Genomic DNA, 15,652 nt, shown 5'->3' with positions numbered 1-15,652 from the left:
CATAGGGTCGCTATGAGTCGGAAACGACTCAACGGCACATAACAACAACAACAAAAAACAAAACAAAAAAAGCAAAATGTTGAGACTTTATCTCATATACTTTGGCTGTGCAATCAGAAGGGGCTAATCCTTAGAGAAAGACATCATGCTTGGAAAGCTAGAGGGCCATTTAAAAGGAGAAGACACTTAAGGAGATGGATAGAAACGGCAACAACGGATCTAAGCACAGCAGAGATTGTGAGAATGGTGCAGAATCAGGTAGGATTTCATAGGTACCTATAGCGCGGGGTTAACATACTCATTTGATACCATTTAGCAACAAAAACATTTCACTAATATCCTTGTTTTAGTTTTTTAATATCCCCTTCTTTTTAACTCATTTTTTTTTCTTGTTAGACTATTTTATAAGAGAATCTGAAACATGAAGTCATTTCCCCTGGGAATTGGAATTGTGATCTTATTCCTGAGCTGTGAGTGCTAAGTACTTGTTTATTTTGTTCAGGAGGTTCTATTTTCATGTGGCTGTAGAAATGAAAAAAGCCCAGTGGACTAAGAGTAGGCTATGATGAAATCTACTCTGGGGCAAAATTTTTGCTAAGAACTTGTTCTTGGCCTGGGGTGGCTGCAGAGACCACTCCACAGTATGTCTTTTTCTGGTTTCTCTTTAGAGGAACAATGGAAGAGTCCAGTTGAGGGTATTTCTGAGATGACTAGCACCCTCTCCAGGAAAGCAGATATACCTAAGACAAATGGCATTCCCTTTGATCTGCTTGTCGACCTGGATACTGTTAGAGCCCTGTCTTCAACGTTCAGTCAATACCGAGATTTCATCCGACTCTTGCCTGTCCACCTCTCCAAGTACATTCTAAGTATGCTGGGGGAATTGGGGAATTCTTCAAAATGCCTTTCATTTCAACCCAGCTGATGTTCCTGAGTCTTTTTTTTCCTTTTCTTTTTTCAGATATGCTGGATAAAAACACCCTAAACAGGTGTGCTTCTGTGAGCCAGCACTGGGCTATACTGACACACGAGGTCAAGAGTGATCGTGCCGTGCACACATTCATTCAGAATCAGATGGCTCTCTTTCAGGTACTTCTTGTCTGAGAGAGAAAGACATGGAGAACAGTCTCATTCTCATGTTAAGGTTGGCATGCCCAAGAGCCTTTCAGTCCTACTCCTCAATGCAGACCACCCTTAGCTAGCCTCCTGCTACTTATATTTACTCCTTACTTAGGTTTTAGCAAGCACTTCCTTTTCATCTGTTGTTGTTGTTAGATGCCATCGAGTCAAGTACAACTCATAGTGACCCTATAAACACCAGATCTGAACCTTGTCCTATCCTGTGCCATCTTCATCATCTCTGACACCTCATTGCTGCGGTCGTTGTGTCAGTTCACCTGGTTGAAGGTTTTCCTCTCCTTCGCTGTCCCTCCACTTTTCCAAGAATGATATCCTTATCCAATGAATAGCCTTTCCTAACAACATACCAAAGTGTGTGAGACTAAGCTTCATCATCTTTGCCTCCAAGAAGCACTCTGGCTGCACCCTCTTCAGGATCTATCTATTCTTTTGGCAGTCCATGGAATTTCAGCACTCTTTTTCAACACTAAAGCTCAAAAGCATCAATTCTTCCGTCATTCTTTGTCATTGTGCAGCTCTCAAATGCATAGCAAGTGACTGAAAAGACCATGGCCTGGATCAGGTGCACCGTAGTTCTCAAACTGACATCAGTGCTCCTCAATAATTTGGAGAGGTCTCTGACTTACAGACTTTTCCAGTATAATATATTTCCTGATCTCCTGATCTCCTAACTGCTAGTGCCAAATATACTGGTTGTGAATCCAAGTAAGATAAAGTTGTTGACAGTTTCAATTTATGGACACTGGGCTTTATGAGGAAGAATGCGGCATCAGGATTAGAGGAAAACTCATCAATAGCCTACATTATGCAGATGACACAACAGTGCTTGCTGAAACTGAAGCGGACCTGAAGCACTTGCTGCAGAAGGTCAAGGACTGAATTGAAGCTCACATCAAGAAGACAAAGATTCTCACCACTGGGCCAACCGGCAGCACCATGATGGATGGAGAAGAGACGAGGTTGTTAACAGTTACAATTTGCTTGGCACCAGCAGTCAAGAAATTAAAAAAAATGAATTGCATTGGGTAAATCTGCTCAGGAACCTTTCCAGAGAACTGAGAAATAATAATATCAGTCTAGAGACTAAGGTGTGCCTGTTCCGGGCCATAGTCTTTGCAATTTTTGTTATGCATCAGAGATCTGGATAATGACTAAGAATGATAGAAGATTGACGCCTTTGAGTTGTGGTACTGGAGAAGAGTCTTGGATATGCCATGGATCACCAAGAAAACACATAGGTCTGTCTTAGAGAGAGTGAAACCAAGTTTCTCCTTGAAGGCTAGGATTTTGAAGTTCCATATTACATACTTTGGGCATGTGGCCAGGAGGGACCAATCCTTGGAGAAGGACATCATGCTTGGAAGGGTGAAGGGTCAGTGCAGGAGAGGAAGACCCCAGATGAGATGGATTGATACAGAGACTAGGGAAATGGGGGTAGGCGTGTCGTAGTCATTGAGATTGGCTCTGGACAGGGCACGCTTCAGAGCTGTTGTACATAGGGTTGCTATGAGTCACAGGCAACTCAATGGCACATAACAACAACAACAATCATTACATTGCCTATCAGTCCAGTAAATAGGATTTTTGTTTTCTTGACGTTGAGATGCAATCCATATTGAAGGCTGTAGTCTTTGATCTTCTGCAGCAATCACTTCAAGTCCTCCTCACTTTCAGCAAGCAAGATTGTGTTATCTGCATAGGAAAAGTTATGGATGAGACTTCCTCCAATCCTGATGACACATTTCTCCTCATACAGTCCAGCATCTCAAATAATTTGTTCAGCATACAGATTGAATAGGTGTGGAGGAAGAATACAACCCTGATGCACAACCTTCTTAGGCAGGAGTGGCATCCACTTCCTAAACAGCATGCCTCTGGAAACTCTATGAACTTTGATAAACAGCAATGGTTGTGGAAGGGCTTCAGGCCTTTTGTTCAAGGGGTTGCTATGAGTCACACTTGACTCAATGGCAATCCACAATAACAACAACAGTGTTCCCTTGCTCTGTTCACTCAGAACAACTGAACTCTGTTCACTAGGCTCTTGGCCTAGGTGTAGGTTTCTCATGAGCACAACTAAGTGTTCAGGATTCAAATTTTTCTCAATATTAGCCATAATTTGCTATGATTCATACAGATAAATGACTTTGCATCATCAATAAAGAACAAATAGATATTCTTCTGGCATTATTTGCCTTCAACCAGGGTCTATCTGACATCAGCGATGATATATCCCAGGGGTCATTGGCCTCTTCTGAATCCAGGCTGAACTTCCAGTAGATCTCTATGTACTGTTCTAGCCATTTTTAATGATTGCCAGCAGTATTTTGCTTGCATAAAATATTAATTACATTATTTGATAATCTCCACATTCTGTTGGATCATATTATTGAAAATAGAACAAATATAGATACCTTCCTATCAGTTGCTCAGGTAACTGTCTTTCAAATTTTGTGGCACGGAATGGTGAATATGTCTATAGCTGCAACTGTTATTTGAAACATGTCAATTGGTATCCTGTTGATTCCTGGGGCCTTATCTTTTGCTAATGCCTTAGGTGCAACTTGAACTTCTTCCTTCATTACCATTGGCTCTTGATCATATAATATTTCCTGAAACATTTCCGTGCCAATCAATTCTTTTTGATACAATGATTCTGTGTATATCTTCCATCTTCTTTTGATGCTTCCTGGTCAACCAAAAAAGGCTGGTCTAGTTTCCACAAATTCTTTTTTGTTTATTTAGAAATGTTGTAATTTCACGATCATATTTGTGGGACAATTTTGTTTCACATATGTTGGGCATTTTGTCAGGAGGTGCCAGTCCCTGGAAAAAAAGACACCATGTAAGGAGCTCTGGTGGCCTAGTGGCAGGAAGCTGCACTGCAATCCTAGAGGTGGTGGTTCAAATCCATCAGACACTCTGCTGAAGAAGGAGCGGCAATCTCCTCCTGTACCAGTCAGATCTGATTTGATGGTATACACACAAAATATAATAAAATAAAAATAATCTTTTTTAAAGAAAGTTGTCAACTATTAAAAAAAAGACACCATGATTTGAAAGGTCAGTGAGAATTCATCCTCAACAAGATGGCTTGACACAATGACTTCATTGAGCAATGGGCTTGAACAGAGCAAAGATTGTGAAGATAGTTGCATTGTTGTTGTTTGGTGCTGTTGAGTCAAGTATGACCCATGGTGACCCTATATACAACAGATATGAACCCTGTTCTATCCTATGCCGTCCTCACACTTCCTGACACACTAGACCCCGCTATGGGAGTCACTGTGTCAATCCACCTCACTGAGGGTCTTCTCCTTCCCTGACCCTCTGCCTTTCCAAGCATGATGTCCTCTTCCAATGAATAGCCTCTCCTAGCAACATGTCCAAAGTATGTGAGACAAAGCTTTATCATCTTTGCCTCCAAGGAACACTCTGGCTGCACTTTCTCCAAGACATAATTAGTTTGTTCTTTTGGCAGGCCATGGAATGTTCAGTATTCTTCTTTAATCCAAAAACTCAAAGGCATCAATTCTTCTGTCATCCTTTGTCATTATCCAGCTTTCAGATGCATACTAAGTAATTGGAAAGACCATGGCCTGAATCAGACACACCTTAGTCCTCAAACTGACATCATTGCTCCTCAATACATTGGAGAAGTCCCTGACAGCAGACACCCACCCTGCCCTGCCGCTCCCCCCAGTACACTAAGTCTCTTGGTTTCCTGACTGCCAGTGCCAAGGGTATTGATTGTGGATCCAAGTTAGATGAAATTGTTGACAGTTTCAAACTTTTCCCATCTATCATGACACTACCTATCGGTCCATTGGTAAGAATTTTTGTTTTTCTTAATGCTGAGATGCCGTCCATATTGAAGGCTGTGTTCTTTGATCTTCTGCAATACATGCTTCAAATCCTTCTCAATTTTTTCAAGTAAGGAGGACTTGAACTATGAGGAGGACTTTTGTTTCCTAAGTCTTCCTCATAGTTGCTATGAGTTGGACTGTTTCAAAAGCAAATAACAAAACATAATTCTCAATTGGCATTTTTTTCCTTTCAGAATTTGACATATATCATTATCTTCTTTCTTGTATGAATTTTGCTCAGAAATAACAGTTTAGTTTCTTAGTTATCTTTGTAGGTAACTGGATTTTTTCTCTGTTGTTTTATGTATTATTTCTTTGTCTTTAATTTTGGAAAATTTGTTTATGCTATGTCTTGTTGCTTTTCTTTTGGATTCTGTCCTGCTTAGGGTTCTCTCAGGGTCTGGGGAAGGTTTTCCTTAGCAAATGTCAATGATTTCCTCTGTGCTCTTTTGGGTCTTTTCCTGTTCTAGACTTCAAATCTTATGTAAGTTATTCCTCTTGATGTTGTCCCACATAGCTCTTTGCTTTCTTCATTTTATTTCTTTTTAAAAATTATTCCTCTCTCAGATTAGTATTGAAAGATTTGTCCTCTATTTCCCCAAGTCTGTGTTGCATTGCTTCAGTTTTGTTCTTTTGTCTTCCCAATGCATTATCTATTTCTGAAATTTTAGTCTTCATATTGTGAATTTCAATTAGCTGACTTTGTACTGCCTCTAATTTTCCATTTATTTGATATCTTTGGTCTTGTATTGATTTTTTCAATTCTTCTAAACTTTTTTGTGTTTTTTTAAATTTGTTTTATGATGTCCTAGAAATTTCTAATCCATCAAATAATGACACTTATCTGTCATGTTAAATAATCGCCTACTGGGAAATTCTAAGACAATTTCTTCCTGTGAAATATTTTCTGGTTCTGTATTATGGTGATTTTTTTTTGACCTGTTTTGTTGACTGATTTAAAGTTATTTGCTACCTCTGAGAAATTAGAGTAAAGTTTTATTTTTATTACTTTGATAATGCTGATTGAGCTAGTGTGTGTGTTGTGTCCTTACTAATTTGATCATTCTTATCACTTCACCTTTTGTCTTCTAGTAGGTGTGAAAGAGCATGCAGGTATTTGTCCAAGTCTCCTCACTGTTTGTATAGAACAACTGAGGGTGGATTAGACCAGTGTGGGTTGTAGTGTGGAGTTGATTAGGAGGAGCTATCTTTACTCTTGTCTGCTGAGTAAAGTTTTAGAGGTGCATGCATATTATTGCTGGGTGCTTTCAGATGCGACAAAGGAAAAGGAAAACAAAACAAAACACCACAAAACGACTCCCAAAACAAAACCAAGATTAGGTAGCAAAAGAATACAGGAAAATAAAAACCAAGAGGGTTACAAAAGGAATGAGAGTCTGAACAGAAAAGCCAAAATGAGGGAAAACTGAAGGAGATTGGCAATGAAAAGTGCGGGGGGAAAGCTAGAGAGAAGAGCATGTGGGAAGATGTAAAAAAAAAAAAAAAAAAGAAAGAAAGAAAAGAAAAACCCAAAATAAAAAACAAGGGAAAATTTAAAAAGCAATGGTAAATTAAAATAAGAGAGAAAAAAGGAGGGATTGTCAAGAGGCCACTTGATTGATGCTCTTACCATTGCTGTGGTGGCCAGAGGCACTTTGGGTAGCCTTAGATGGTATATCTGCCAGTGCAGCAGATTAGAGTTGGGATGCTCAATCAAGCAGAGTTTCTGCTCATCTTAAAGATAGCAGAGGCCCCGAAATGTGAGGCAGTCATGGATAGCACCTCTTCACATCCAGAGGGTGTTGAAGAGTAAACCACTACCACCCATTCTGGGATGGAGTTTCTCTTATCCTCAGAAGATACTAGGGCAGTACCCCTGACTAGAGATACCTCTGTCAATCTAGGGAATGGGTGTGGTCAGACTATTGGGTTAGATATGATTAGTATGAAGAGATAGGACTGTTGTTTTGTGCTTTTGAGTCAGGGCAAATTCATAACAGACCTGCTTGTGGGTGTACAGAAGCTGTAGACCACAAAAGAGGAGATTGTCTATCTTTCTTCTGCAGAGGAGCTGGTGAATTAGAACTGCAGACCTTTACATTGGCACTACAAGGCCTTACCACTATTCCACCAGAGCTCCCTTATGTGAAGAGCTGGTCACTGACTACCTGTGATGCCCAAGCAACCCACAGAGGGTATACTTCTTCAAGCATGACTGTGGCTTATGCCAGGTGAAGTATCTTCAAGGGTAGCCAGTAAGAGACAAAGGCCCTAGTCAGAGGTAATGCTCCCACCAAACCAAGATTCTGACTATAGGCCAAGCTTGGCACAGTCTGCTGGCTCCTGGAGGGAGTCTGTGAGTGTAGAGTTGAGGGCAATACATTTCTCCTGGAAGTGGACCTCAGACAGAACTGACAATCAAACAGGGAACATTGCCAGTCCCCTAGTAGATGGTGGGGAAAGTTGCTCCCCTGACCCGCGCCCCTGGAGGACACGAGGGACAAGCTTGGAGACTGCACCTGTCCCATGGTCAGCCAGCTGCCGCGTGGTTACTGTCCCAGCCCTTGCTTCACGCACCAACCAGCTAGCCCTTCAAAACGGCTGAGCCAAGCTGTTTACACTTCTGTGCTCAGTTTGCCATCTTATTTTGTGTTTACATTCAGTTTCTTGCTTTAGTAAGTGTTTGAATTACCTTTTTTTTTGGTTTCTGATAAAAGAGTTTAATTTCTGATAAAATTAGCATAAACAAAGAAGCGCATTATATAATAATCAAAGAGCCAGTGAAACAGTAGGATACAGTGTGTATATATTTATATAAACGTACAAACAACAACAAGAAGTCATTGCTGTTGAGTAGCGATTGACTCATAGCTGGCTGCCCAACAGTTTTTCAGAGGCTGTAAATCATGTGGTAGGAGTGTGTCCCTTTTCCCTCCATTGTCTAATTAGGGAATTTGAGCTAATTGCCTTCAGGTTGGCAGTGCAACTTTGTTTTTGTGTGCCACTGAAACAACTCAAGAATTACTTTTTTTTTTTTAAATTTAGGTTGTTTATTTTTCATTTCAATGAACATTTACAGAGATTTTGGGATTCCATTCATTCATTGTTGCACCCCTCTCCCCGCACAAACCCCTTCCCCCCCCAAGAATTACTTTTTAAAAGGTGTTTTTTTAGACTCAAGGTTCCAGAATTCTCATCTGAATCTGTTATCTTTGTTTTCTGGTGTCTCTGTTGAAGAGGACTAGGGCCCCTCCCTGTCTGTCTCATCCACCATCTTCACGTGGAAGTCAGGGAAACATTATTTTACTATTTTTTTTGTTTTCTTCTAATTATTAGTTCATCATCAAAAAAGTTTATGGATACAAACTTATAAAGGCTAGTTACCACAAAATTGGAGCTGGGGCATCTGAAAAATCAACAAAATCAACAACTCTAAAAATACTGACTCAGTGAAAAATGAAATTTACCACTCTATTATGTGCTTGAGAAAAAGAGAGAAAAACCTTCAACGAGATTGACACAGCGACTATCGCGATGGGCGGGAGCATGTGGGAGAGCATGAGGATGGCATAAGATAGAGCAAGGTTCAGATCTGTCATTCATAGGGTTTCTATGAGCTGTAGTCTACTCGATGGCACCTAACAACAACAACACATGCAGGCTAAACCATGAGACTGGAGCCATCATTTTAACTGAATAATAGTGCTGGCTTTTACTGGAGTGCATGAAAAGATTCAAAAGTGAATCAGCATGCACCTTCAATCTTGTGGGTACATGAAATAATATAAACTGGACTTGTGAGAAATGTTCTTGTTATTATAACTATGGATATTTTTTTCTGGATAAAATATTTCTGATGAAACACTGAAGAGATCTTTTAGGTCAGTCATTTTACTGTCACTTCCTCTGACAGCTTTATAGTGCAAACCCCACTTCCCACCCACTTCCCTGTTGTTTGTATTATAGTAACAGTAGGTCTATCCTACCCTCACCTGCAAAGGAGGAACCAAAAATAGTAATTTTCTGTTCTTTTTTTTTAAATGTTTGTTTGTTTTCAGGGGACCTACACTACGGGTATAGATATTACTTATGCCAATAAGCTTTCTATTCCAGTCCCTAATGTAACAGAGGATACGAAGCACATACCTGTGAAAAACCAGAAGTGGAAGCTAAGAACAATGGTAGGTTCCAGTGACATCTGGGGCAAGAGGCTGTGAGTATCATGTTCTGAGAAGGTTAAGTACAGACTTAGCTATCCTGTGACGAGATAGGATCATGAAAGTTAACACTCCCTAAGAGAGATGAGAAATCTAGGTTGCTAGAGACATCCAGAGTGCTCCTTGGAGGCAAAGATGATAAAGCATCGTCTCATATACTTAGAGGATATTGTTAGGACAGTTATTCCTTGGAGAGGGACATCATCCTTTGGAAGGTGGAGGGATGGGAAAAGAGAGGAAGGCCGTCCACCAAGTAGATTGACATGGTGACTGTGGCTTGAGTGTGTCAGAGATTGTGAGGATGGCGTGGGACAGGACAGCATTCAGATCAGTTGTTCATAGGATTGTTTTGATTTGACTTGAAGGCACCTATCAACCAAAACAACTCATTAACTACTTTAGCTTCTGATCTTTGGCTTTTCATCATGTTATAATAGCCACAGCTTGGAGGACAAAACTACAAAGACTGTTGTGCCCATGCCTTGGGAGACTGGAGAGATGAGCAGGTAGAGATGCACATCTAAGGTAAAGTTGGAGCTGTATTTTCATTCTAAGTATTTAATTTTCAGAATGACTACAACCTGTGGATGGCATACCAGAACCAGGAGACTGTGATGGTCCAGATGGAGGAGAGAAATGTCTACTGCGGAACCTATAACATCCGCATTCTCTCTGACAAGTAGGTACTTGGATCAAGGCCTACATCTTCAAGACCCTTGTGCTGCCAGCACTGAAGGGTACTATTGCCTTGATCTTTGCTTACTTGGAAGGGCAATCCTCGCCTTACTTCACATTCCACCTAAACTAGTATGAGAACTCCTTTGAAGAGCGGGTGTTTGATTTTGAATCATTCTCTATAGTGCACAGAAAATGTTTGCCCCTTATTTCTCAGTTCTTGTGCATGTAATTATCCCCTTTGTAATATTTTAATGTTTTAGTCTAACTTCAGGAGCAACATGAAAAAGAATCAGAAAAAAAAGATCTTCCAAATACCACAAAACCCCCAAAGTCTACTGTAATCTGATACTCCAGAGATAACCCTATGATACCACTGTTAATATTTTTATATCTTTCTATAATTTTTCTTTGAATATATAAACACATATTCTAAATAGAAATAGGATTGTAGTATACATCTTTCTGAAACCATTCCACCAGAATGCTAGACACATCTCCATGTTAATGATGACAATTGCATTTATAATTATTTCATAGTATAACATCATTTGGATATGCTATAAGATGATCTTCTGGTAAACAAATTTCTACCACATTTTAGGCATAGGATCTTATTCTTTTTTTCATAGGAAATGCCGTATCTTTAACACTGAATTGTATCATCAAATTGAATCTTGAAAATACATTGTGGTGGAAGAAAGAGCAGAGGCAAAATTAGCTTTCAATGGGTAATAAGGAGATCAGAGCTCTTTTAAAGAGATGATGATGGTTTGAACTGTGCATGGTAAATGGTACAAGGATCCATAGTGTTAAGAATTGTCTCTCATATTTAGAATGACTACATAGCTGTGTTTATATAGAATAGTGACACTTTGTCTTATTTTACTGGAATAATTCATAATAACATCTCTTTTAATAAAAAGTGTCCTAGTTTGGACAACAAGTTATTTGGTAACTATACTCATGTCTTACCTATTTGCTAATAACCCTAACATTAAAAAATAAAAGAAATTAATTGTGTTTTCTTGAACTATAAGCTCCTTAAAGTCAGGCCCATATGCTACAATTTATATTCTCCATGGTATTTATTAATATAAGACTTTAAATACAATCCATGCTTATTTGGTACTGTTGTTGTTGTTTGCCATTGAGTCAGAACCAACCCATAGCTGACCCTCCAGTAGGTTTTCAGAGGCAGTAAATTGTATTGGAGAAGATTGCCTTTCCTTCTGCTGGGCAGATGGTAAATTTCAACTGCATGCCTTTGGGATAGCAGTACAGATTCTTACCACTAGGCCACCAGAACTCCCCTAGAGATGTTGTTGCTATTATGTATCATTAAAGTTGAGGATGACTCATAGCCACCCTATGAACAGCCAACCTGAAACGTGCTCTAACCTGTGTGGTCCTCACCATCCCTGAAACATTCAAGCTCATTGCTGAAGTCACCTTGTCAATCCATCTCATTGGAGGTCTTTCTCTCCTTTGCTGACCCCTATCTTTCTAAGCTTGATAGCTCTCTGCAATAAATAGCCTCACCTAACAATATGTCAAAAGTATGAAAGATGAAGCTTCACCATCTTTGCCTCCAAGGAGCACTCTGGCTGTACTTTCTCCATGACATAACTATTTGTTCTTTGGGCAGTCCATAGGATATGCAGTACTCTTCTCCAGCACCACAACTCAAAGTCATCATTTTTCCCCCCTGTCATCCTTATTCATTGTCCAGCTCTCTAATGTGTAGCAGGTGATTGAGAAGGCCATGGCCTGAATTAGGCGCACCTTAGTCTTCTGACATGATTGCTCTTTAGCAATGCTCTTCTGGAAAGGTCCCTAACACTGGATTTGCTCAATGCAATACTCCTTCTTTTGGTACCAAGGGTGTTTATTGTTGATCTAAAGATCCATTAAATCATTGAAAGCTTCAACCCTTTTTCCATGTATAATAAAGTTGACTGTTGATCCTTTGACAAGTATTTTTGTTTTCTTGGTGTTGCGAAGTAATCCATACCAAAGGCTGTAGTCCTTGATCTTCTGCAGCAAGTGTTCCATATCCTCCTCATTTTCAGAAAGCAAAATTGTGTCATCTGCATAACACAAGTTGTTGATGAGTCTTATTCCAATCCTGATGCTACAGTCTTCCTTATAGAGCCCAGCTTCTTGAATTATTTGCTCAGAATACAGATTGAATAGGCATAAAGAAAAGGCACAATTCACACCCTTCCTAATTTTAACCCATGCAATATTTCCTTGCTCTGTTTGGACAACAGCTTCCTGGTCTAGTTTTTGTATGAACACAATTAAGTCTCCTGGGATTCCCATTCTACTCAATGTTAGCCATAATTTGTTGTTATCCCAGTCAAATGCTTCTGCAGAGTCAATAAAACACAAATAACTATTCTTCAGGAATTCTTTACTTTCAGCTAGGATCCATCTGACATCAGCAATGATACCCCTGGTGCTACAGCCTCTTCTAAAACCAACCTGAACTTCTGGTTGTTCCCTATTGCTGTTCCCTGCTCTAGGTGTTTTTGAATGATCTTAAACAATATTTTGTTTTCATGAGATAGTAATGTTTGATTTTGCATTGTTCGATAATTTCCACATTCTGTTGGATCACCTTTCCCAGGAATGGGGATAAATATGGATCTCTTCCAGTCAGCTGTCCTCCGTATTTCCTGACATAAACTAGTGAGCCCATCCAGGGCTGCATCTACTAGTTGAAACATGTCAATTGGTATTTCATTAATTCCTAGGGCCTTAATTTTTTGCTAATGCCTTCGGTACAGCTTGAACTTCATACTTCATTATAATTGGCTCTTGTTCATGTGGTTCTTTCTGAAAGTTTTCTGCTGTGTGTTGGCTGTAAGCCACACTGTAATTAAGATGACATGAGTTTTGTTCTTGAAGGTTTATATTTTACTATGGGGGGGAAATGGATTCTTAAAAACCACAAATAATTCACACATAATGTGTTAAGAGCTATGATCAAAGGTGTGTGTATATGTGTAAGATATTATGAGAACCCAAATTGGAAAAGAATTCCTTTGGCTTAAATGAAGTGGGAGCAAAAAGAGGCAATCAGGTTGATTCACGACACAGTAATGAGGGCTTCTTGATTCTCGATGAATTACCATTCAAGAATCATTAGCTTTACTACTTCTGGAGCATGCTTCTCAGGGCGTGGCTGCACTGTTTTGGCCATGTCTCTGGTTGATAGGCATAATTAATGCTTTAACCAATGACAAAGCATGACCAGTAACCAAGGAAAACACTAAAGAGGTGACAAACAAATAAATGACACTTATTCAATCGAATAAGACCAATAGAGTCTATGCTCAAATTATAAGTGTGGGCTGCTGATTCCTGATAAGGAAGCCTAGGAGAGACATCCTTGTAGATGCCCACCAAGCCTGTTAGCACTTGGCCTTGCCTTCTACTACTTTCCTTGATGTAAAGCCCCACCTTTTCCATCACACCACTACTGCATACATCATGGTACTAAGTCATCTTCAGAAAGGATGCTAATTCTTCTTTCTTGGATAATCCTGTTTACTGGCAACTCAGGTGGGATCAAAACAGAATTATCCACTATTCCGGGGGAGATTTGGTAGCTGTGTCATCAAATAGGAATATTCACCTTCTGGACATCATACGTTTAAAGGAGATACCTATTAAGTTCCGAGGACACACTGGAAGCATCCACGCCCTCTTCTTATGTGAGAAAGAAAACGTCCTCCTGAGCGGAAGCTATGACCTGAGTATCAGGTGAGTAGCCCAAAGAGGCTGTGGTCTTCATCCCTCAGGGACCAAAGTTAGTCTCTGGAGAAGCATGCATGCTTTTCTGCTTTGTGTTTATTGAAGAGTTAGCCTATTTGTTTTTAACTTCCAGAGGAGCCCCAAAATGGCAGGGGGTGTGGCAAGGTAAAACCCAAGAATTTGTTTCTTTACATTAAATAGACAGATTTATTACAATTGCAGTTGGTACTTTCAAACTGGGAGCTCTGGTGGCCTAGATGCAAGGAGCTGCGCTGCAATCCTGCAGGCATGTGGTTCGAGGCCACCATCTATCTGCTCTGCAGAAGGATGGGCAGTTTCCTTCTATGCGATTAACTGCCTCTGAAAACCCACTGGAGTGTCACCTATGGGTTGGTTCTGACTCAACGGTACACAACAACAACAACAATTTTCAAACTGAAGTCTACCAACACCATGTCTTTAAAAACTCATGTATAAATTAACGAGTCTGTAACTAAGGCTAACTCCTTTCACCGACAAATTTCATCTTTGGATACAAAGCTAAGTGGATAGTCCTTACAGAGGACTATCTTTAAAAAGAGGCGGGGAAAAGAAAAGAAAAGAAAAACAAAAAAAAAATCCAAAAAACAAAAACAAAAACAAAAAACAAAAAAACCTCATGTATACAGGCAACAGAGGATCCATCAAATAAATCAGAAAAAGTTTCTTTTTGAATATTCTTGGATAAGAACATAATTTAGAATTCTTTTTATAGATTCCTTCAGGGGAAAGACAGGAGATATTGTGTGTGTGTGTGTATGATTATGATATAGATGCAAAATGATGCTTGCTTGCATGCATGCATGTTGTTGTTGTGTACGATCGGGCTGAAAGTGACCCTCCAGCAAGTTTTCAGAGGTAGTTAATTGCACGGGAGGAGATTGCTCATCCTTTTCCCACGGAGTAGCTAGTGTATTTGAACTGCGTGCCTTGCAGTGCAAATTCTTGTCACTAGGCACAGTTAAAAAGAAAAGAATATTAAAAAAAACCTTTCTCCAAAGCTTCCTAGGCTCCCTATCCTTATTGCTTCTTTCTTCCTCCTAATCAAATATGATGCTATACTAAAGATTATACTACTTATTCTTTGCTTCTTTTTATAATTGTTTTAAAACATACATCTGCTTGGATGTCAATTATGGTCTCTTTGGGGTATATTCCCAGTAGAACAATTGCTGGGTTGAATGGTATTTCTATTTGCAACTTTTTGAGAAAATGCCATACATCTTTCCATAGTGGTTGCACCATTTTATACTCCTACGAACAGTGAATAAGGGTTCCAGTTTCTCCACAACCTCACCAGCATTTGTTGTTTGCTGTTCTGTTAATTTTTGCTATCCTTACTGGGGTGAGATGATATCTCATAGTTGTTTTTCTTTTTACAATTTTCACTAACTCTTTTTGTGTCTCTAAAGAAATTACTTTTGCTTGTTTTTCACTTAATTTAAATGGAATAGTATTTTGAATAATGAATAAGAAAGAAGAAAAATAAATGCCTTTGAAACTGGTATTGGAGACAAGTATTGAGTATACTGTGGACTGCCAAAAGAACAAACAAATCTGTCTTGGAGGAGGTGTAAGCAGAGCGTTTCTTAGAGGCAAAGTTGGTGTAACTTCTTCTCATACGTATTGGATATATTGTCAGTAGGGGCCAGTCCTTGGAAAAAGATACAACGATTAAAAGCAGAAAGGTATAAAATAGCAGGAAGACTCTCAATAAGATGAATGGACACAGTGACTATACCTGTGGGTTGCAGGATGATGGAGATTATGACAATTGTGCAGACAGGGCAAGGGTCAGAGCTGTGGTATGTAGGGTCATTAAGAGTCATAGCTGACAACCCAGAATGACAGCACAGTTCTACAGTAGTGAAGCAATCGCTACTTCTTGCTCACAGTTGGTATCATCCAACTTTCATATCTTTGCCACTTAAATAGTTATAAAATTGTGCTCAC

The 15,652-nt window shown here is 39.5% G+C and overlaps 1 protein-coding gene across 1 annotated transcript in view; it reads left to right on the top strand.

The window, feature by feature from the left end:
* FBXW10 (F-box and WD repeat domain containing 10) overlaps positions 1 to 15,652 on the top strand; it is a 101,310-nt gene that overhangs the window by 57,992 nt on the left and 27,666 nt on the right. Inside the window, exons 8-12 of the mRNA XM_006898572.1 lie at positions 669 to 869; positions 962 to 1,089; positions 9,065 to 9,187; positions 9,793 to 9,902; positions 13,469 to 13,669. Coding sequence (XP_006898634.1) covers positions 669 to 869; positions 962 to 1,089; positions 9,065 to 9,187; positions 9,793 to 9,902; positions 13,469 to 13,669 — 763 coding nt within the window. The remainder of the gene's footprint in view (positions 1 to 668; positions 870 to 961; positions 1,090 to 9,064; positions 9,188 to 9,792; positions 9,903 to 13,468; positions 13,670 to 15,652) is intronic.

This window comes from Elephantulus edwardii, unplaced genomic scaffold (assembly GCF_000299155.1).
Source record: "Elephantulus edwardii isolate Elephantulus edwardi_28Jun2011 unplaced genomic scaffold, EleEdw1.0 scaffold00233, whole genome shotgun sequence".
NCBI lineage: Eukaryota > Metazoa > Chordata > Mammalia > Macroscelidea > Macroscelididae > Elephantulus > Elephantulus edwardii.
Note: the sequence above shows the minus strand (reverse complement) of the source record. Positions and strands in the feature narration are given on the sequence as shown.